The following is a 20931-nucleotide window of genomic DNA, read 5'->3' as shown; positions in this document are numbered from 1 at the left end:
TATATTACTAATCTTGGAGTAGGCTTCACCTTGGCCAAGTCACTCCTTGAAATTCCATACAAAGTTCTTGTTTTAATTTCCTTACACAGTTACACTATATATAGATTTCAAACTTATGAGATAACAACTATATGGTCTAGATACATCTCTAAATGTCTTTTTTTTTTATTATTTTTTTTAAATAGATTTGTAAACCAAATTGTTTAAAAGACACATTGAAGATAACAAGAGATAAAAAATATTAACAAAAGACACATTTAAGTTTTTTTTAATATAATTTTAGAACATTTAAAACTTATTGTGTACACATTTTAAGGACCAAAATAACTTACTCTTAAAGCCTTCTTAGCTAGCTTAACAATAATATACTTAACATATATAGCTATCAGTGAGATTTTGTTTACTGTCTTACAACTTACAAGAGGACAAAACTTCTTTAAAATTTGACAACTGTTTAAGATAACAAATATAATCTCCTACACAGTTCTTGTGTCATTATTATTTCATAATAATAAACACAAGTTTTAATACTATATATATAAATTCCAAAGAAAAAGTTGCAAAAATATGAATGCAAATTAATTAGAACAAAATGTCCTGCTTTGCCAGTGGGACATTCACGTATAAGTCAAACCCATGTGATTATGTTTGATCTTATCTTATCCATCCGATTGATGAGAAGAAATGAATCATGGCCGTCAAAAAATGATGTGTCCCCTTTGGTAGGTAGGACCCAAAGTAGTATTATGTGGAATGTCCCGTGAAGTAGAAAGTCAGATATATAAATTCAAAATGACAATGTCCAATCACAACTTTTTCTTCCTTCTTCTATTTATTTCACTTTCTATATATCAACTTGCCATATTATTTCTCAAAACCTTTTTAACTTCTAAGTTCTAACCCTTCTTCACTACTATAATAATTCATATAGCAAAGTTCCTATGCTAGCTAACTCTTCCTCCAGAATATTTCCACGTAGATTCTGACACAAAAGAGTTTTAAAAAAACATTTGAAAGAGGTTAATTGAAGGAAGTGCACATGGGAAGACATTCTTGTTGCTACAAGCAGAAGCTTCGTAAAGGTCTTTGGTCTCCAGAAGAAGATGAAAAGCTTTTGAATTATATCACCAAACATGGTCATGGATGTTGGAGCTCAGTTCCAAAATTAGCCGGTACAAATTAGTTGATTATATACCAATAACTATATGTTAAATGTCATCATATTATATTGTCTCATTCATCACAATCACATAGTGAGTGCACAATTAATTAATTAATATATAGGACAATTATCATATATGTCAGGTTTGCAAAGGTGTGGCAAAAGCTGTAGATTGAGGTGGATAAATTATCTAAGGCCTGATTTGAAGAGAGGAGCATTCTCAGAGCAAGAAGAGAATTCCATAATTGAACTTCATGCACTCCTAGGCAACAGGTACCAATAATTATAATAATTAAGGAACTGATAAGTGTTGCATTTAGATTTGGCTTTTAATTAAGTCATCAAGATTATTTTGTTTCATGTTTTTTATGTGCAACTTGCTTTTTTTTTCTTTTCTTTCTACGAATCGAAGCGACAATAACTAAATCGTACAACTTTGGTGCTTTTTGAATTATCAGGTGGTCGCAGATTGCAGCTCAGTTACCTGGAAGAACAGACAATGAGATAAAAAATCTATGGAATTCAAGTCTGAAGAAGAAGCTAAAGCAAAAAGGAATTGATCCAAACACACACCAACCATTCTCTGAGAACAATGACAATAATGACAAGCAGCAATTACCTATGACTGACAATATTCAGATTCAAAAAACCTCTGTGGGATCCAATGAAGTGAAGAATCTATTTGATGATACACTAAATCCAAATTCTATTCCTATGGATAATTGCAATTATCCCCTTGAAATTAATTCAAAAATCAACAACTCAGTTAATTGCTTCATACCTTCTGATAATATGATTGGATTAGGAGGATCATATCTCAATTTTCAACAACTTAACTATGGAATTAATAACATGACTCTATCTCCAAACAACAACAACAACAACAGTTCACTTTGCTTCATACCAAGTACTAGTGGTTCCACTTCTACTTGCTCTCAAATGATGTCAGAATTCAATTCTTTCCATTCTATGTTCCAAACTCCAAACACAAATCATCCTTCAAATTCTATATCCTCTGGTGAAGTTGATGGGATTCAAAACTGGGAATTTGGTGGAAGCAAAAGCAGCAATGGAAGCAAAAGCAGCAGTAGCAACATTAATTACCTTGATCATCATCAAGATAATCATCAAGTAGTAGAAGACATTAAATGGTCTGATTATATAAACTCTAGTCCATTTTTTCATGGAAACAACAACACATTTCAGCAGCAGAATCATCAAACACACTCTTCTATCTACAATGATAATTATGAGGTTAAACAAGAAATGGAGTTCATTAATACAAACGAATCTATTCAATCAAGTAGTAGCACATGGCATCCTCATTTTGAAGCTGCTAATTCAGATATATATAGCAACAAAGATCTTCAAAGATTTTCAATGGCTTTTGGACAAACACTTAATTAGAGCTTCATTTTCACTTTACACGTACGTGGTGGAATCAAGTTTCAACCAAAAGAAAGAAAGAAAGAAAGAGATGCCGACATTTCCAACGTGAATTATTTGGTCAGAAGAAACTTGTCCTCACTTCTGACCACAGGTGTGTGCTTTAAATTTTATTTTATTTTTTTCATTTAAAGTTTTCTTTTTCTATTGATATTGTAAATGTGTCTGATATATACAATCAAAAAAAATTATCAGCATTATGTTACAATATGATTGTCTAAACTAAACTTCTTTCATTTCATGATTATTTTGTTCATCAAACACATAAGGCTTGTTCCAGATTCTTCCATTAATTCTTACTCTCTTCATTCATTCAGTTATTGTTACAATAGTAAGTGAATTTTAATTTTATTAGTGTATTAAAAATGACAGCATTCTTTACATTTGTTTTATTATTCAATTATTGGCTATTACCACGTTTTGCTTGTGATCCTTGACTAGTAAGTAGTACTTGAATACTTGAAAATCACACAAAACACACCAATAACATGAACCTACATCGTCTATATTTGATATCACAGCGGACGTGTATCACAACAACCTACAATGATTTTTCAAAATCTACACTACAGCTTCTACAATAGAAAGTCATGATACTCCTCTTCATGCATCATGACTTAAGATAGAGACTTGATCGGTATTGATTTCATAACTATAAAGAAAGATAAAATATGAATTGAATTTGAGACACATGTTCTCTCTTGTTTTTATTGATCTTAACGAAAACAAAGTAGTAATGTTGGAATTTGAGATAGTTTTTCAAATACATGCATATCACATGATACTTTTGAAATTTGATGTTTTATAATTTCTATGTGTCAAAAGGTCATATGGTATCATATTTCTTAAATGGGTGTCTATCATTGTCTCCTACGATAAAGATTGTTTTCACTTTTTGGACACATTTGAGCTTCACTTCCCTTTTCCAGTTAATGACTAGAGATAAGAAAAATATTTCATTCACGTCTTTCTTCTAATCTGGTAATGTATTGTATTGTACGCAATCAAAAGCTGTTGAATTCTTTAATTCCCATGACCTCAATGATGATTGATTAAATTGATTCTATTTGTGTAGTAGGACAAAAAAAAAAAAAAACTTCAGAAAATATATGCCATGCCACCGACTAATTCTGTGCAATAAACCAATAAAAACTTGTTTAAATTTTTTTTAATGTTAAAATAAAAACACAAAAATCAACGTGACACAAGTAATATTTTTTTTTTTTTATAAAATGATAAATTAATGCATATGAGGAGGGTTGTATTATGAAGAAAAGTTATCCCCTCAAAGCCCTCCTCTCTCATTTTTCTCTATTTCTCCCACTTGCTTGTTCTTTTTTTCCTAAGTCTTTTCCTCCGTTCTACTCCAAACCCGCAAACAAAACCTAAGTGTACAAATTGAGTCCCAATCTTAATGGACTATAGAATGGAAGAAAGTACTAACTCATGGAAGAAAGCACTTTCACCGGACTCAAATCGCCACTTCAGGCAATTTCACTGATCTCAACCGTAAAAATGTGATTCAATGGTTCAATTTTTTTCTCACCCGCCATTTAAAGATGTTTAAGAGCTTATCAACTTTGGATGTGCAGCCATTTATGATATGAATATTGTATGTTCATAATCTCTAAGCATGTGAAACAAATTATTCGTTCCATTTGCTGGGGTCCTACAACCATAAGTGTACAGAAACATAACAAATTAATTTAAGTACTAATAACAAATTAAAACTCTCAGGTAGGGATTAGGGATTGATGGCGAAGCAGACTCCAATAATTTTAGTACAAATATCGTAATCAAAAGCCTCAGAAAGTTGCTTGTTTTGAATTCTTTATTTAATGTCCTGATGATTATTATATATGTACTTGTTGTATCTATCTATCTATCTATAGAATAAAAGACTAAAACTAATTGTTGATTGATGATGAAAAAGGCAACTAAACAATTTTAATGATGATTGCACTGATGATAATTCAAAGTTGATGAAGTAATATAAATTAAACTTGTAGGGTGATTTTTTCTGCGTGATGAATAATTTATGCACAGTTTAAAGAAAGTGGATGCTGATAATCTTATTTAAATAACAAAAGTTTAAAACCCTTCACTCTTACATTTTGGGTAAATCGTCTATTTTACCTTCATATATAACTTAGGTATTTGTGCTCTTGAGGAGCTTAAAATAAAAGTTAAAATTAATTTTATATTAAAAATACTCTTACCTTCATATATAAATTAGGTTATGTTTTTTTTTTTCTTTTTTGAGGCAATAAACAAGGTTATGCTAATTTGTGCTCAGGCATAAGTTAAGGAGTTTAAAATAGAAATTAAAAATTAGTTTTATATTAAAAATACTCTATATGTCTCAAAATAATTGTTTCTTTAGCATTTTTCTCTGTATCAAAATAATTGTCACTTTAAAATGTCAATGCAACATTTATTTTTTTTCCCTCTATTATATCCTTATTTATTATTCCATCCGTTTCAAAATGAGTGTCGTTTTAGCCAAAAAATTGTTTCAAAATGAATGTCACTTTCAGTTTTCAATGCGATAATAACTTTTCTTTTCAATTGTACCCTTCAATTAATAATATATACACTACTTCCAAAGTATTGTTTTTTCTTTAATGAAAAACAAACCAATAGTTGATTATGATAATTTGGTAAAATAACATCACTCTTTCTTTTAATTAATGTATTTCTTAATATGTGTGTAAAAACCTTAAACGACATTCATTTTGAAACGGAGAGATTAAATTTCATCAAACTTAACTACTCCAATAACTACAATTAATAAAAGTATTTTACTCCATCCGTTTCAAAATGAGTGTCGTTTTAGCCAAAAAAAAAATTGTTTCAAAATGAGTGTCGCTTTCAGTTTCCAATGCAATAATAACTTTTTTTTTCAATTGTACCCTTCAATTAATACTATGCACACTACTTCCAAAGTCATACTTTTAAAACTAACCAATAGTTAATAAGGATAATTTGGTAAAATAATCATTCTCTTTCTCTTAACCATTGCATTTCTTAATATGTGTGTAAACACCTAAAATGACACTCATTTTGAAACGGAGGGAGTAGTAAATAATATTAATTTTACCATTAAAATCAACATAATTAATCATTTACTTAAAAATCGTGCACAATTTACTTAAAAATCGTGCACAATTTTTTGAGAGAGTATAACTTTTGAAACTTAATGCACAATTTCAAAAAAAAAAAAAAAATCTACATACATTTAGTATCTTAATATATCCCCAACGATAATAGTTAGCATTTCTCAAAGTTAAGAGTATAATAAAAAATAACATTAATGTTTTATTGATTTTGTAAAACGACTTGAAATTTGAGATTGTAATCTTTACTTTAGTAATTTGGTGCTATCTCACTTGTGTGATTACAGTTATAAAATTGTATTGCCTTTAATAGCAGTAAGCATCAGTTTTCACAAATTAAACAATCTCACTTTAGATAGATTCACGTAAATTGCAAACCATATTTGAAACTTGAAAGTAATTTGTTTCAATTTAATAAAAACACAATTTAAATCGCTTAAAAATGTGCTTTATAATACTATAAATAAGTTCGGGTGTGTTTGGTAAAAATAAGCTATAAACTAGCTGATAGCTGATAAGCTAGCTGATAGCTGAAAAGCTAGCTTATAGCTGGTAGCTGATAGCTGAAAAGCTAGCTTATTAAAATTAAAGTGTTTGGTAAAATTAGCTGTTGAAATGGCTGATAAATATAAAATGACATAAAAGGACATATTTGTTATTTTTATTTCTTTACAAATCACATATATGATTTTTTTTCCTAATTTATTTCTTTTTAAATATCAAAATTTATTTCCAATTACTTTCAACTCTAAAATAATGAATGTGTTTTATGAACTCAATTAGCATTTTTTATTCAACAAATTTTCATTTTTTGACGAATTTTATTTAACTAAACTAGCTTCACAATTTATTTATTATTATATTATATTTAAAATTAAATACTACATTAATTAAAAGCAATGTCATAAACAAAAGTGAACAACAAAATATAAAAAAATACACCGTGTGGGTAGGTTGGTTGCAGTAGACTATAAAAACATGGGAACGTGGGTGGGTAGTTTATTTTTCTTTTATAAAATATTAAAATTAATGTAATAAGGTTAAAATTGGGAAAAGTTATAAAAAGCTACCAGCTATAAGCTCAAAAGCTACTTGAAATAGCTTTTCAAAAAACGCTATAAGCTAGGGGAAAAAGCTTTTTACCAAACACAACTTATTCTATCAAAACAAGCTTATAAGCTAGTCCAACAAGCTATAAGCTAGCTTTTTTGTGTTACCAAACACAGCCTTCCTTAAAAAAAAACTATAAATTGGTCTAAACAAATAAACTTACCCCCTTTTTATCCACAAGTCCTAGCTCAACTGGCAAAAATGCTGAAATTGTTAGGCCGGATGCCATGACCGGGGTTCGAACCCCGGTACCTCCACTCGTGTGTGTGAGTTTATATGGCTTTGCCATTGCGTCTATGTAACAAAAAAAAAAAACTTACTCCCTTTTTCATTATTTTTTGTTACTTTGGATAGACATCTTTATAATCAAGCTAAAAGGGAAATGCTATAAATAGTAACAATCTAACATTAGATTTTAGATCAATCCTACGGCTGCATACTTATGATGTTAAGGAACAAAAAGGACTTGCCTCAGCATTCCCAAATAGTGAAAAACACTTCCAATTTCACCGATGACAATCAAATCAAGTTAATTTTGACAGATCAAATTTGCATTTTGTCTGACATATATTGAATAGCATAATCCTCCATTGATGATGATCATGTACGAACTTTGGCTCAACTGAAAACCAAATGGTGACATGTATTATCACAAGGGTAAGGACAATCAATGACCTTAACACCTTCTCGATCAAAATACCAGTCTCCAACAGCTAAAGCAATTACCTACATTTAGTCAATGTATGTACATATTATTAGATTAGATACAAAAATATCTTTATATTATAGAGTATTGTAAGAAATTCTAGTTCAATTATTGTGTACATTTTGTTTTATTTCACTATTACTTAAAACAACATAAGTGAAACTGCAATGTTCACCTTGTTCCTAATAACCGGAGAATTGTCTGAAAACCATGTATCTTGCCTCTCGGTTTGGCAGTGAGCGAAACACGAATTGATAAACAATCCATTCTTGTTTGATCTTGAGAAGTCTTTAATAGAATTCAACATATGAGTCCTGAACCCTGTATTCAAGAGACGGCGAAATGTGTTAACCAACTGAATAATATAGTAATAATAAGTTATTGAATATTTTTCTCCACTTGCAATGAATGGTACTAATTCTTATACATCACCTTGCAGAAATTGGATTTGTGGCCTTGTGCATTTAGCATGGTTTAATCTGCATTCATGCCAATAGCCATGGGGATCTGCTGATGGAGGAGCTAAACTTGACTGAATCTGATAACAAGGAGGAAAATGCGATCGTTTAGAACAAACAATAATGTAATGATCACTACCATGTAGCATTGACACGACACTGACACGTACCGATACATTTAATCATTTCATTATCGGTGTCTATGTGTTAGCCGTTAGTATTGTGTCCAATGTTTGTGTTACTGCCACATCTCATATACTATTATTTATTTATCACAAGTAAAAACTAAAGACTACCAATTGACAAACTTAGGATATTTACCTGCCATGAATCATAAGCAGTATTGAGAAGAAAAAGTGGTGTTCTAACACTGGCAATCAAATTCTGAGGGAAGAAACACTGAAAAAGGAGTAATAAAACAGGTCACTGAAAGTTCAAGTTATAAGCAAGTATTAGCAGAGAGATCAATTTTTTGTTCTTTCAAATGAAACTAACACTCCTAACTATTTGACAAAACTGAAATCAATTATCAATGATTATGATTACCGAGGTAGGATCAAGGTGATTAGTACAAATCTGTGGTAGATTCTTCTGTGCTTCCTACAGTGATCAAACAAATAATTCTCAGCATGCCTTACAAATGTTACAACCTTGTTAAATAAGATAGCCATGAAAGAATATAAACTATTTGTAATAAGTTGGTATTCTTGTGATTAGTGTGGCGTTACCTGCATCCCTACAACACCACTGTACATATTCCGGAGGGTGCGCTCGCCAGATATATCAATCCTATAATTTCAATGCAAACAAAAATTAACAACTAACTAAAGATTAATTTTTTTGTAATGATGGTAGAAATGGCATTGGAAGCATGAAATAATGCAGTTTGTTTGTTTGTTGCTTACGAATCAAGAAACAACCCTGCATCGCTAAGACACTTCACTTTAGTAGTCCTTGGAAAGAGACCTCGAAATTCATCACAGTGTATAATAGTAGCTAGGCCACCCGCTGAACATCCGGAAAGAAGAGCCTGATTAGCAAAATGCATTCCCTTTAACATCAAATCTTCCATTGCAGCTGCCCAAATTCGCTGTCCTCTGAATTGCAGTTCTGCTTCCTGTCTCACCAGACAACATACGTAAATAAAGTAGTAAATACTCATTTCATCACATGAATGAATGTCAAGTAAGTTCAAGTCATGTATCTCAACAATGGTGTTATTTTTTCTCTTTTATACCTTGCTCTTACAAGTTTCTGCTATAAAATTGAGTTTCAAAAGTTAACTTTTATGCAAAAAAGGATACAGGTCTACGGTATAAACAAGTATCATTTGAAGAACCCAAAATATCAAATTTTACATATTAAATGTAAAAGTTAGTTACACTATTTAATTAATTACGCCAGTTTGTTAGTCAGTTACCTAGTGTAATTAATTTTTACATCTAATAGTACCTGATCTTCACCATCTCCAGTAAATGAGCCACCATCACAATAACGAAGCTTTACTCTATTCCAATTGAAAAAATCTGCAAATTAAATATGAGCAACAATAACATGAGAGGCTATTGCCTATAACAAATTAAAAAAGCAAAAATGAAATATAAATAGATAAATTGAATGAAAATTAAACCTGGATTTTCTTCAGGTTTATTACTAAGTATTCCTGTGAATGGTATCTCCTTTTCCATGTATAATGATGATCCACGCCGTGTTTTCTTGCGATAAACACATGTTCTGACATTGTTGCACCATCCACCTCCCTGAGAGAGTATTCTCTCTTTAGTATCTCACAATAACTTTTTTACAGCAGAAAAGGGAAAGTGAATTGACCAACACATGATGACAGTTAGAAATCCTAAAACTTTAATTATTTCTAAATATTTTCAGTTAATTATGCCATGGCATATATGCATGTTACAAGAAATGCTTTTGAAGAAGTACCAAAAGAAAAGAAAGGATCATCAACCAAATAAGAAGAAATACCTCTAAATTAACAAGCCAACTGTTTGCTCCTGATCCATATCCACGATGCAAATGGTAACCAGGTAATGTTCCATCCAAGCACACTGCAAGAAACCAAAAATATTTAATATTGAGAGGAAAGGTGAAGAAAGGTTGTATTGTTTGTTTGTAGGTAGCAGTACCTGCTCCTTTAGCAGCTGCATTGTGGATAAGGGTGAGTCCTACGAGCAGAGGATTTCCATTACCCTCAAGAAAGGATGCTGCATGTTCATGAGCCTCTAACAGAAAGAGTTCTTCAGTTTCATTGAAGAAGTGATCATGTTGTTGACCATATCCTAATTCAAACCCATAAACCAAGTTGGTGATAACAAGTTCTATTGCAATGAAAACCCAGAAAAGTTTAGCCATTGGCGATGACAATGTTTCTTCTCTCTGTTAGAGAGAGAGAGAAAGAAACAACGCTCACTAGTGAAGAAAACAATGCATAAGGAAGAGGTACAATATATAAAAAGAAAGTGGAAGACACAAAACGGAGAGAGTTTACGACGGGCTTCTTTCAAGTTTTATTACTATCACGGCACGTTTGGAATCTTCCAAACTTTTCAATATTGTTTTTTTCTCTTATCTATATATTTTCTATTAAATCACCAGCATATCACATTTAAAGAGTATTACTTATAATTTTTTTTCTTCTAATTAAAGAATATAACTTCTAATTTTTATAAGTTGGTTCATTTGCTAATTTTATCAAACAATACAAATTCAATCGATTAATTTATCATCTGATATCAATTATACACTAAAACATTCCATCTACAATTTCAAAAAGAAACAAGGGTAATGTTCATTATTACACAGAATAAAAAAAAAAAACGAAACACACGAACTAATGTGGTATGTTCTTTTTCAATGGTAAATGTTAGCATGTTAATTGATAATTATTTTTTCTTTATCACAACTTGAATCATAGATCTCCAACTCTTTAATTTTTAGCTTAAATAAGTTGAATCACCCAACCCTATGTAGATTTACACCCACATATTGGTGATTTCTCTATCAAAGTCAGACCTATATTTTGTAGTTTCTTTGAAACGTGATTGGGGTGGGGTGTATTTCTTGCATTTCTTGTTTGTTTTTTCCGTAAAGAACAGCACTGCTCAAGAAACAAGCAGAGAAATGACGTGATACGTCAAGAGTGATAGAAAAAAAAGATGTTGAATGGATGATAAGAAGTCAGGGGTATTCAACACAAATTAACATATACTGCATGGGATTGAGGTCAACTATATCCTTTCTGTGGACCAAACGAGATGAGTAGCTACATGGAGTTATTATTGAAGAGTGTTTGGTTTCTGTGCATTTTTGTTTTCGTAACGAACAAAAAAAACAACCAAATCTGAAAGTGATCTTTCTTATACTACTATTACTATTATTACGTACTCAATACACACGAGACAAGGCCGTGATCAATCCTTGTATTATTTGTTTTGTTTTTTACGGTAAGATATTTGTTTTGTTAACAACCTCTTTTCGTCGTTCTAAATTTTCTTAATTTGTCCATAAATTGATCTTCCTTTGTCACACCTCATTTCGTGTTTGCTTTTATTTTTATTTGTGCATGGTTGATATATATACCATTTATTCTATTTTATTTTTTCAGTGTTCTTTGTACAATATAGCCAATAGATACCAAACTTCGACGTAGGGGGGTCGAATATGCTTTTCTTTGTACATTTCCCCTACTACTAAGGTTATTGAATGTTTTATTATATATTATTATTACACGTTATAAAATAGTAATAGCGATGGCTTCTTGAGACTTGAGGTATATTGCAAATTGCAAGTAATACTGTACATGTAAGAGTATGACCGTTACGTTTACGCAACTTATCCGTATCTACACGCCATCACTTTTCAGTTCTCAACCATTTCCATTCCAATACATTGTGCCTATTAGTTTGTGTTTTGCAGCTTGTGCTCAGCGCTCTACTTTTCTTTAAAAATTATGGAAAATGTTACTCCCTCCGTCCCTTTGACAATGTACACTTTTGACTTGACATACTTTGACCGTATTTTTATACTAATATACAAAGATAAATAATATCATATAAGATGTTGTTGGATTCGTCTCGATGAATATTTTCAAAATATTAAATTTTCATAATTTTTTTAAATAGATAATTAAAGATATTAAAGATCAAAAACATGCATTGGTATGTGTGTCAGAGTCAACTAGGTCATATAATAAGGGACGGAGGGAGTAACAAACACTCCCTCCGTCCCTATATCTAACCACCCATTTGACTTTATTTTTGTCCCTAAATCTAAACCCCTTTTCAAATTACTAGATGCATTCATTATTTTTTCCTAAACATACCCCTAATTAATACTACTAACTTGTTTTGAAATTGGGTCATGTTAACTTGTGCCCTTAGGGCACATGTTAAGCAACCCAAAAATGGAAACATATTCTTAAATTTTGTGCATTCAATTATTGAAAAGTAAAAAAGTTAAAATCAAATGCATTAATTACAATAAAATATTTTTATTTCGAATCATTAACTTGTGCCTTGAGGGCACAAGTTAACATTTCCCTTTGAAATTTAAAAAGTCAAATTTAATACATATACAAACAAAGGACAATATGGTAATATTAACACACAAAACAGACATAATAGTTACACTGTCAGTTTTTCTTAAGAAATGTGAAAAAAACAAAGGGATGTTACATTAGGGACGGAGGGAGTACTTTAGCACGATTTTTAGAGAACCCAATATAGTAAATATATCTTTGAAGTTTGAGTAATCAACCCTCTTAAAAATGTAAAAAATATTATTTTCAATACTTTTTTTAAGAGTGTCTTATAAACACCGGTTAGCATGCCTAAGAATTACTAACCCGATTAGGTATATACTATGTCTTAAATTATCCAAAATATTTATTTATTCACTTTTTATTTAAATTGAAATTTCTCATCAAAATATAGTGAATCCGTAAGAAGTGATTTCAATTTCCACCTCCCACCACAACGTAAAAACCTTCCACTGTCGGTATGAGGATCTTTTTAATGTGTGATCAAGTACATCTGTTGGTGTTCTTCAACCTTTAATTTCTATCATGACTATGTAAATTCGTGGAGCTCAACTCATCTGAACATTTATAAAGAAAAATTCTTAATGTTGGTTGATCACGTGCAATAGACACAAAGATTGATGTGAACCTCAAATCAAATTCACGGTCCCAACCGAATCATGAAATTACTAATAATTATAACAGTGATGATAATATAATAATAAGAAAAGGGAGGTAAGATAACGGTAGTGCATGTGATAGCATCGACTGAATCACATGCGTGATGCATAATTCTTTTTGGAGGGGTAGTTGGTTGAGAAAGGGCACACACACAGCACAATTAAGAGAAGATGAGAAAAGGCAGCGAAATAGAAGGGCAAAATGTTGGTCGTTGAAATGGCCAGCTGCGTATACCTATATACTTATTTATTCCAAGTGGCATACAGATACAGACCCACATACCAACAAATCAAAATTGATGATTAATAATAATAAACTTGATCGGAGTGGACTCAAGATGACGGTCGGAATTGGTTTAACATGGTAGAGGACGAAGTTATTAATGGCGTGGTGTGGTTTATATGTAAGAACTCCAACACTCAAGCTGTTGAAGGTTTTACACGAATTTAAAGGTTTTAATCATAGTTGAGAATGTACTTTTCATTAAGGGTTGATGTTCTTTTATAAATAATGTGTAAGGAACACTAAATTTTGAGACCGTTATCCCGTTGAACGGTTTCCCAACATAATCTACGGATTGTCATGGAACTCACAATTATCGATGTTTCAACATGATTCATGGATTTTGACATCAATTGTCACCGAACTCACATTTATTCATAAGTTTGAATTACTAGCTTCACAAAAATAATACTACTGTATATTAGTAGTTTTTTACTTTTTTTATTTTTGAAGGAAGTTTTTTACTTTTTTTATTTCATTTAAAAGACTTTCTTTTTTAAGTTCATTTTTTCAACAAAAAAAGGTCAATAATACTATATAGTAGTAGTCCTTTTAGCACCTAAACAAAAACTTGAAGATTGCTCTTTAGACTTCAAAGATTACTATCACACATCTGAAAATGACCTTCAATACTCCCAACGGTAATTAACTGTCGTTCGTTGTATAATTTCCCTTTTCGGCATTTTGGTCATTTTCAGGTGTGTGATAGCAAATCTGTTGGCGTAAACAGCAAACTTCCAAAAACTTTTACTAGCCTAAAAACGTTGGGCCGACCCATCCCAAACAGTCATAAAACAGTGTTTTCTATCAATAGATTGATTTGAATTGCGTACTGATGACACCCTGTCATCCTAGTTTATTAGGTACTTTTCATGTAATTTTTGAGCCATTTTTGATGTAATTCTGGGAGCTAGAAGCCACAAAGGAGGAAAAACACAAGTTTAAGGAGATCAGAAATCGGCCACCGATTGAACCAATCAGCCACCGATTTTGCTGCTGAATTTCCATATTTCAAGACTGCCACAATCGGCCACCGATGGCACAAAATCGGCTACCGATGGCACTGTTTGGATCGCAAGTTTTGGGCTTAAATTGACCAATCGGTTACCGATTGGAATGCATCGGTAACCGATTTTTCCTGTGCTTATATAAAGAAACTCGGTCTCAGGTTAGAGGAGGACGATTTTTGGAGATCAAAAAGACCTAGAAACACATAGGAGAGCGATTTGGAGCATCTTGGAACACCATTGAAGGAGTTTTAACAAGGTTTATTCATGACTTCATCTTGTAATTCTTCTTCTATTGTTATTTGCTTGATTATGTGTAACTAAACCCTCCTTTGTTGGGGATGAGTAGACCTAGATGAACATGATTGTTATGACCTAGTTTTATATTATTGATTGAAATTCATATGATTGTTTCTCTTATTTCCGTTCTTAATGCTTTTTATCGATTGATCACCTTTAAATTGATTTACGGTTTATTTTGTGAAACGGAAGTGGAATTTATAAACGCTTTGAAATAAGAGATCCTTGCCTTTGTAATCTAGGAATAGATACAAACCCTTGGAATCATTAAAAGAATTCTTGTTCGTTAATGCTTAACCCTAATCTTCAAATTCACTAAGGAATTAGGTTTTTATTTTAGGTTTAAAGTTTTTGTCACTAAGGAATTAGAGCAAGAATAAATTAGATAATTCGGTAACAATCATATGAGTCGATTCAATAGTTAAGATTAGGTTATTAGCTTTTCATGGTCATCTAGCGAAACTCATCCCTAGCATCTTTCTCTCATTAATCTTAATCACTTTATTTTCCGTTATTTTCAATATTGCGATAAACAAACAACTTAACCTTTTGTTCAATTAAGTCATAAATACAATTCAACCGTATAACGCGATCCTCGAGTTCGACACTCGGTCTTACCGTTTTATTTACTACTTGAACGATTTCGTACACTTGCGAAATACGCCATCAAGTTTTTGGCGCCGTTGCCGGGGATTGCCAAATCACTGTTGAATTTTATTTTCCTTAATTGAAATTTTTTTTGCTCTGCAACAAAATTATTGTTTTTATTTTATTTTAAAATTATTACTCACTCATTGTCTAACCTTGTATGCGAGGCCAGCCCTCAGCTGAACTTACCTTTATTCCAGAAGTTGAAAAGTACTGCCGAGCAATCCGGAAAGAAACAAAACTTAGAAAACTTCGAGAAAAGGAAGGGACTAGCAGATTAGAGGTTGATGCGGACGAGCAGTTAGACGAAGAGATGGCGGAGGGACAACAGCCACCACCGCCACCACCTGCAAAAAGACTTCTCGGTGACTATGGGGCTCGTGACAGAAACCGAAACAGGTTGACCATTACTAATCAGCCTGTGACGGTGAACAAGTTTGAAATCAATCCCGGTCTATTGCGGGAGTTGAAGGAGAATCAGTATGCGGGGAAGTACAATGAAGATGCCAACAAGCACTTGAAGAGTTTCTTGATACTTTGTGAGACAGCTAAGGTACAAGGGCACTCTGAGGAAGCAAAAAGATTGAGACTGTTCCCGTTCACTTTAACTGATGATGCATATGAGTGGTTTGATTCCTTACCGGCTGGTAGCATAACAACTTGGAATGAGATGGAAGACAAGTTCTTGGAGCAATTCTTTCCTACAGCTCTATTCGTGAGAAGGCGACAAGACATTTCCAGCTTCCAACAGAAAGAGGGAGAGTCTTTGGGAGAGGCGTATAAAAGGTACAAGAAGCTACTCTCATCATGTCCCGAGCACAACTTTGATACTACCGTTCAAATGCAGATGTTCTGTAATGGTCTACGTCTGGCTACTAGACAAGTTCTCGACACAGCTTCCGGCGGTTCCATAAATTTCAAAACCGCTTCTCAAATAATCAAAATCATTGAAGCTGTTGCACTAAATGAACAGATGGAGCTGTATGATAGAACTGGTGGTACAAGGGGAGGACTCATAGATCTGAATCAACTTGAGCTCAAAAATGCTCAAAACATACTAACTGGTAAGCAGATTCAAGATGCAGTAGCTGCTGAAGTGTCAAAGAAAATGGCAGCACTTAACTTAACTCAACCCTAAGTTGCTCCGGTGAATCAAATGAACACTGTCAAATGTGATTGGTGTGCTGGCCCTCATTTCACTATGCATTGTGATGTTCCCATGGATGCAACCCAAGTGGAGATGGTGAACTACCTCAGCAGTCAAGGGAACCAGGTTAGAAATAACCCTTTTGCAAATACATATAATCCAGGCTGGAGGAACCATCCAAATTTCTCATGGAAAAATCAACAAGGTGGTTCTCAAAACCAACAACAAGGGGGTTATCAAGGAGGTCCATCAAACCAAGCTCCAAAGAAGGCTGATTGGGAGTTAGCAATTAAAGCAATGGCTACCAACATGAATTCCTTAGCTCAAGAAACCAGAGAGGCTCAAAAGAATACAAGGGCTTCAATCAAAAATCTTGAAACTCAAGTTGGGCAAATTGCTCAACAACTCACCCAAAGAGCTCCAGGAACCCTTCCAAGCAACACTGTCGTCAATCCAAGGGATCATGAAAATGTGAACATGGTTACAACAAGAAGCATGAAGAGGGATGAATCACTATCATCTCAAGCTAAACATGATGAAGGTGACTCATCTCCTGAACTAATTGAAGTGGAGGTTGAAGTGCGTGATGTTGTTGATACTCAGGTTGTCGAAGAGCCAGAAAAGAAAAAGAACGATGACCTCCCAAAGCCACAAATCAAGCTGCCTTATCCTCAAAGGTTGAAGAAAGAAAAAGATGATAAGTGCTTTGCAAAATTCATCGAGATGTTCAAGAAGTTACAAATCAACATCCCATTCGCTGAAGCTCTCCAACAAATGCCTTCATATGCAAAATTCATGAAGGACATCCTTTCAAGGAAGAGAACAATTGATGATGAAGATGTGATGCTCACCGAGCAGTGTAGTGCGATCTTACAAAGAAAAATACCAAGGAAACTAAAAGACCCCGGGAGTGTCACTATTCCTTGTACCATTGGGGATAGAACTTTCAAGAAAGCTTTGATTGATCTTGGAGCTAGTGTGAGCTTGATGCCGCTGTCCATCTACAAGAAACTTGGCATCGGAAGGGTTAGAGATACAAGGATGACATTGCAGTTCGCAGATAAGTCCTACAAATTTCCTTATGGCATAGTTGAAGATGTTCTTGTGAAGGTTGATAAATTCATATTTCCGGTAGATTTTGTTGTTCTTGAGATGGAAGAAGATGATGACATCCCATTGATACTAGGACGTCCGTTCTTACAAACTGGAAGATGTTTGATTGATATGGAAGATGGCACTTTAACTTTGAAATTCTTTGATGAGATGGTGAAGTTGAATGTTCTTAAAGCTATGAAGCACCCCGAAGAGAAAGAAAAATGCTATAGGGTCGACATGATCAAATCCTTTGTGAAAGAAAAACTCCAAAAAGAGATACCAGTCCTACCACTTGAAAGAGTCTTAAGCTTGCCACCAGAAATTGCACAAGAAAGTGAGGATCCTAAAGAAGGTGAAGTCTTAGCTATGTTGGAGGCCTCTCCATCCCACAACCGTCGCACCCCTACTAGGTGGGAGGAACTTCATCCTCAAGACGAAGTCGTGGAGAAATCAAAAGAAGCACCGGTAGTTGAACTCAAACAATTACCTTCTCACTTGAAGTATGTGTTCCTTGGTGAGAAAGAGAAGTATCCAACCATCATTAATTCTAACTTGAGCAAACTTGAAGAAGAAAAGTTGTTAAGGGTTCTTAGAATGTACAAGGGTGCTCTAGGTTGGTCTATTGAGGATTTGAAAGGAATAAGTCCTACTTTCTGCATGCATAAAATATTGATGGAGGATAATTTCAAGCCGGTGGTGCAGCCACAACGAAGACTAAACCCAGCCATGAAAGAGGTGATTAGAAAGGAGGTGGTGAAGTTACTTGAAGCTGGTATCATTTATCCCATTTCAGACAGTTCGTGGGTAAGTCCCGTCCAAGTTGTTCCTAAAAAGGGTGGGACTACCGTGGTTACAAATGAGAAGAATGAGCTGATTCCAACACGTACAGTCACCGGGTGGAGAGTTTGTATTGACTATAGGAGGCTGAATACCGCAACAAGGAAAGATCATTTCCCACTACCTTTCATTGATCAAATGTTAGAGAGGTTAGCGGGTCATGATTACTACTGTTTCTTGGACGGGTACCCTGGTTATAATCAAATTGCGGTGGCACCTGAAGATCAAGAGAAAACCGCTTTCACATGTCCTTATGGGATATTTGCTTACAGGAGGATGCCATTTGGGCTATGCAATGCCCCTGCCACGTTTCAAAGGTGTGTCATGTCCATATTCTCCGATATGCTTGAAAAACATATCGAAGTTTTTATGGATGATTTTTCTGTCTTTGGCTCTTCTTTTGATCATTGATTGCATAATTTATCTCTTGTATTAGAAAGATGTCAAAAAGCTAATTTAGTCCTAAACTGAGAAAAATGCCATTTCATGGTGAGAGAGGGAATTGTTTTGGGTCACCGAATCTCCCACAAGGGGATAGAGGTTGACCAAGCTAAAATTGAAGTAATTGAAAAACTTCCTCCTCCTACTAATGAGAAAGGCATTCGAAGCTTTTTAGGCCATGCAGGTTTTTATAGGAGGTTTATCAAAGATTTTTCAAAAATAGCAAAACCCCTTACTAACTTGCTTGTAAAAGACATTCCTTTCCAATTCAATGAAGAGTGTTTGAATGCTTTTAACACTTTGAAGCAAAAATTGATCACTGCCCCTATCGTCATTGCACCTGATTGGTCACTACCTTTTGAAATTATGTGTGATGCAAGTGACATAGCTGTTGGGGCAGTACTTGGTCAAAGAAAAGATAAGTTGCTGCACTAAGGTATTTGTTTTCTAAGCAGGAATCTAAGCCAAGGCTTCTTAGGTGGATACTGTTGTTGCAGGAATTTGATGTAGAGATCCGTGACAAGAAAGGATCGGAGAACACGGTAGCTGACCATCTTTCTCGCCTGGAGAAGATGGATGAAACAGAGGAGGAGAGGCCTATCAAGGACCTCTTTGCTGATGAGCACATCTTAGCTTTTACGATGGTGCCGTGGTTCGCGGACTATGCGAACTACATGGTGGGTAAGATTATTCCTCTTGACTTTAACTCCCAACAACGAAAGAAATTCCTACATGACTGCAAGTCATATGTGTGGGATGAACCATTTTTGTACAAAAGGGGGGTTGATGGTTTGTTAAGAAGGTGTGTCCCCGAAGATGAACAAGAAAAGGTGTTATGGCACTGCCATGACTCCAGCTATGGGGGACACTTTAGTGGGGATAGGACTGCTGCAAAGGTCCTTCAGTCAGGCCTGTTTTGGCCTACTCTTTTTAAAGATGCTTTCACCTACGTTAAGAAATGTGACTGCTGCCAACGCACAGGAAATATTTCAAAAAGAAACGAGATGCCACAAAATCTTGTGTTAGAAGTGGAAATCTTTGATGTATGGGGAATTGATTTCATGGGACCATTCCCGTCCTCATACTCAAAGATGTACATTTTGGTGGCAGTGGACTACGTTTCTAAGTGGGTGGAAGCAATTGCCACGCAAACCAATGATGCTCAAGTAGTGGTTGCCTTCCTCAAGAAAAACATTTTTTCACGCTTTGGGGTTCCTAGAGCTTTAATTAGTGATGAAGGCACCCACTTCCTCAATCGAAAGATGGAGGCGTTGTTGAAAAAGTACAATGTGCATCATCGGATTGCCACACCCTACCACCCTCAGACTAGTGGACAAGTAGAAGTGTCCAATAGGCAAATCAAGCAAATTTTAGAAAAAACTGTGAACTCATCCCGAAAGGATTAGTCTCTTAAGCTTGATGATGCCTTATGGGCATATAGGACTGCCTTCAAAACACCTCTAGGTATGTCCCCTTTTCAAATTGTTTATGGAAAATCTTGTCATTTGCCCTTAGAGCTCGAACTCAAGGCTTTGTGGGCAACTAAGCTCCTTAATTTTGATCTTTTTAAAGCAGGTGAGTCTAGAATTCTTCAACTCCATGAGTTGGATGAGTTCCGGAACTATGCCTACGAGAATGCCAAAATTTATAAAGAAAAAACAAAGAAATGGCATGACAAAAAGATTCAAATTAGGGAGTTTAGAGAAGGGCAACTTGTTCTACTTTTCAATTCCAGGTTGAGGCTGTTCCCTGGAAAGCTGAAGTCATGGTGGTCCGGGCCATTCAAAGTGAAGAAAGTTTACCCGTACGGAGCTATTGAGGTACAACACTTGGATTCTGACAAGACCTTCAAGGTCAATGGACAAAGACTCAAACCATACTACGGGGGAGAGTCGGAGCGTTCAAGGGGTCCATTTCATTACAATCCACTTAAAGAAAGGAAAGTGGACCGTCAAGCTTAG

At 34.1% G+C, this 20931-nt stretch overlaps 2 protein-coding genes and 1 pseudogene across 2 annotated transcripts; 2 read left to right on the top strand and 1 right to left on the bottom strand.

Moving 5' to 3' along the window:
• Positions 1 to 775: 775 nt before the first annotated feature.
• LOC146911232 (transcription factor MYB61-like) lies at positions 776 to 2849 on the top strand. The gene is made up of 3 exons (XM_085723504.1): positions 776 to 1172; positions 1306 to 1435; positions 1621 to 2849. The coding sequence occupies exons 1-3, from the start codon at positions 1040 to 1042 to the stop codon at positions 2567 to 2569; spliced, it is 1212 nt and encodes a 403-aa protein (XP_085579630.1). The 5' UTR covers positions 776 to 1039; the 3' UTR covers positions 2570 to 2849.
• Positions 2850 to 7217: 4368 nt separating this feature from the next.
• On the bottom strand, positions 7218 to 10427 carry LOC146911231 (pectin acetylesterase 12-like). The gene is made up of 11 exons (XM_085723503.1): positions 10143 to 10427; positions 9982 to 10064; positions 9629 to 9758; positions 9451 to 9524; positions 8904 to 9115; positions 8727 to 8787; positions 8545 to 8598; positions 8320 to 8397; positions 7973 to 8078; positions 7716 to 7861; positions 7218 to 7560 (listed from the first exon to the last, which is right to left on the bottom strand). The coding sequence occupies exons 1-11, from the start codon at positions 10366 to 10368 to the stop codon at positions 7453 to 7455; spliced, it is 1278 nt and encodes a 425-aa protein (XP_085579629.1). The 5' UTR covers positions 10369 to 10427; the 3' UTR covers positions 7218 to 7452.
• A 5183-nt stretch (positions 10428 to 15610) lies between these two features.
• LOC146911230 (uncharacterized) lies at positions 15611 to 20931 on the top strand (annotated as a pseudogene).

This window comes from Medicago sativa, chromosome 7 (assembly GCF_051527215.1).
Source record: "Medicago sativa cultivar Bolivia chromosome 7, Bolivia_mono, whole genome shotgun sequence".
NCBI lineage: Eukaryota > Viridiplantae > Streptophyta > Magnoliopsida > Fabales > Fabaceae > Medicago > Medicago sativa.
Note: the sequence above shows the minus strand (reverse complement) of the source record. Positions and strands in the feature narration are given on the sequence as shown.

Excerpts from the sequence above, each read along its gene's own strand:
- LOC146911232 (XM_085723504.1), top strand. The coding sequence starts at position 1,040 with ATGGGAAGACATTCTTGTTGCTACAAGCAGAAGCTTCGTAAAGGTCTT. Across the intron at positions 1,173-1,305 it reads CTCAGTTCCAAAATTAGCCG|GTTTGCAAAGGTGTGGCAAA; the intron begins GTACAAATTAGT and ends CATATATGTCAG. Across the intron at positions 1,436-1,620 it reads CATGCACTCCTAGGCAACAG|GTGGTCGCAGATTGCAGCTC; the intron begins GTACCAATAATT and ends TTGAATTATCAG.
- LOC146911231 (XM_085723503.1), bottom strand. The coding sequence starts at position 10,368 with ATGGCTAAACTTTTCTGGGTTTTCATTGCAATAGAACTTGTTATCACC. Across the intron at positions 8,398-8,544 it reads ATCACCTTGATCCTACCTCG|TGTTTCTTCCCTCAGAATTT; the intron begins GTAATCATAATC and ends CTCCTTTTTCAG. Across the intron at positions 7,561-7,715 it reads CTCCGGTTATTAGGAACAAG|GTAATTGCTTTAGCTGTTGG; the intron begins GTGAACATTGCA and ends GACTAAATGTAG.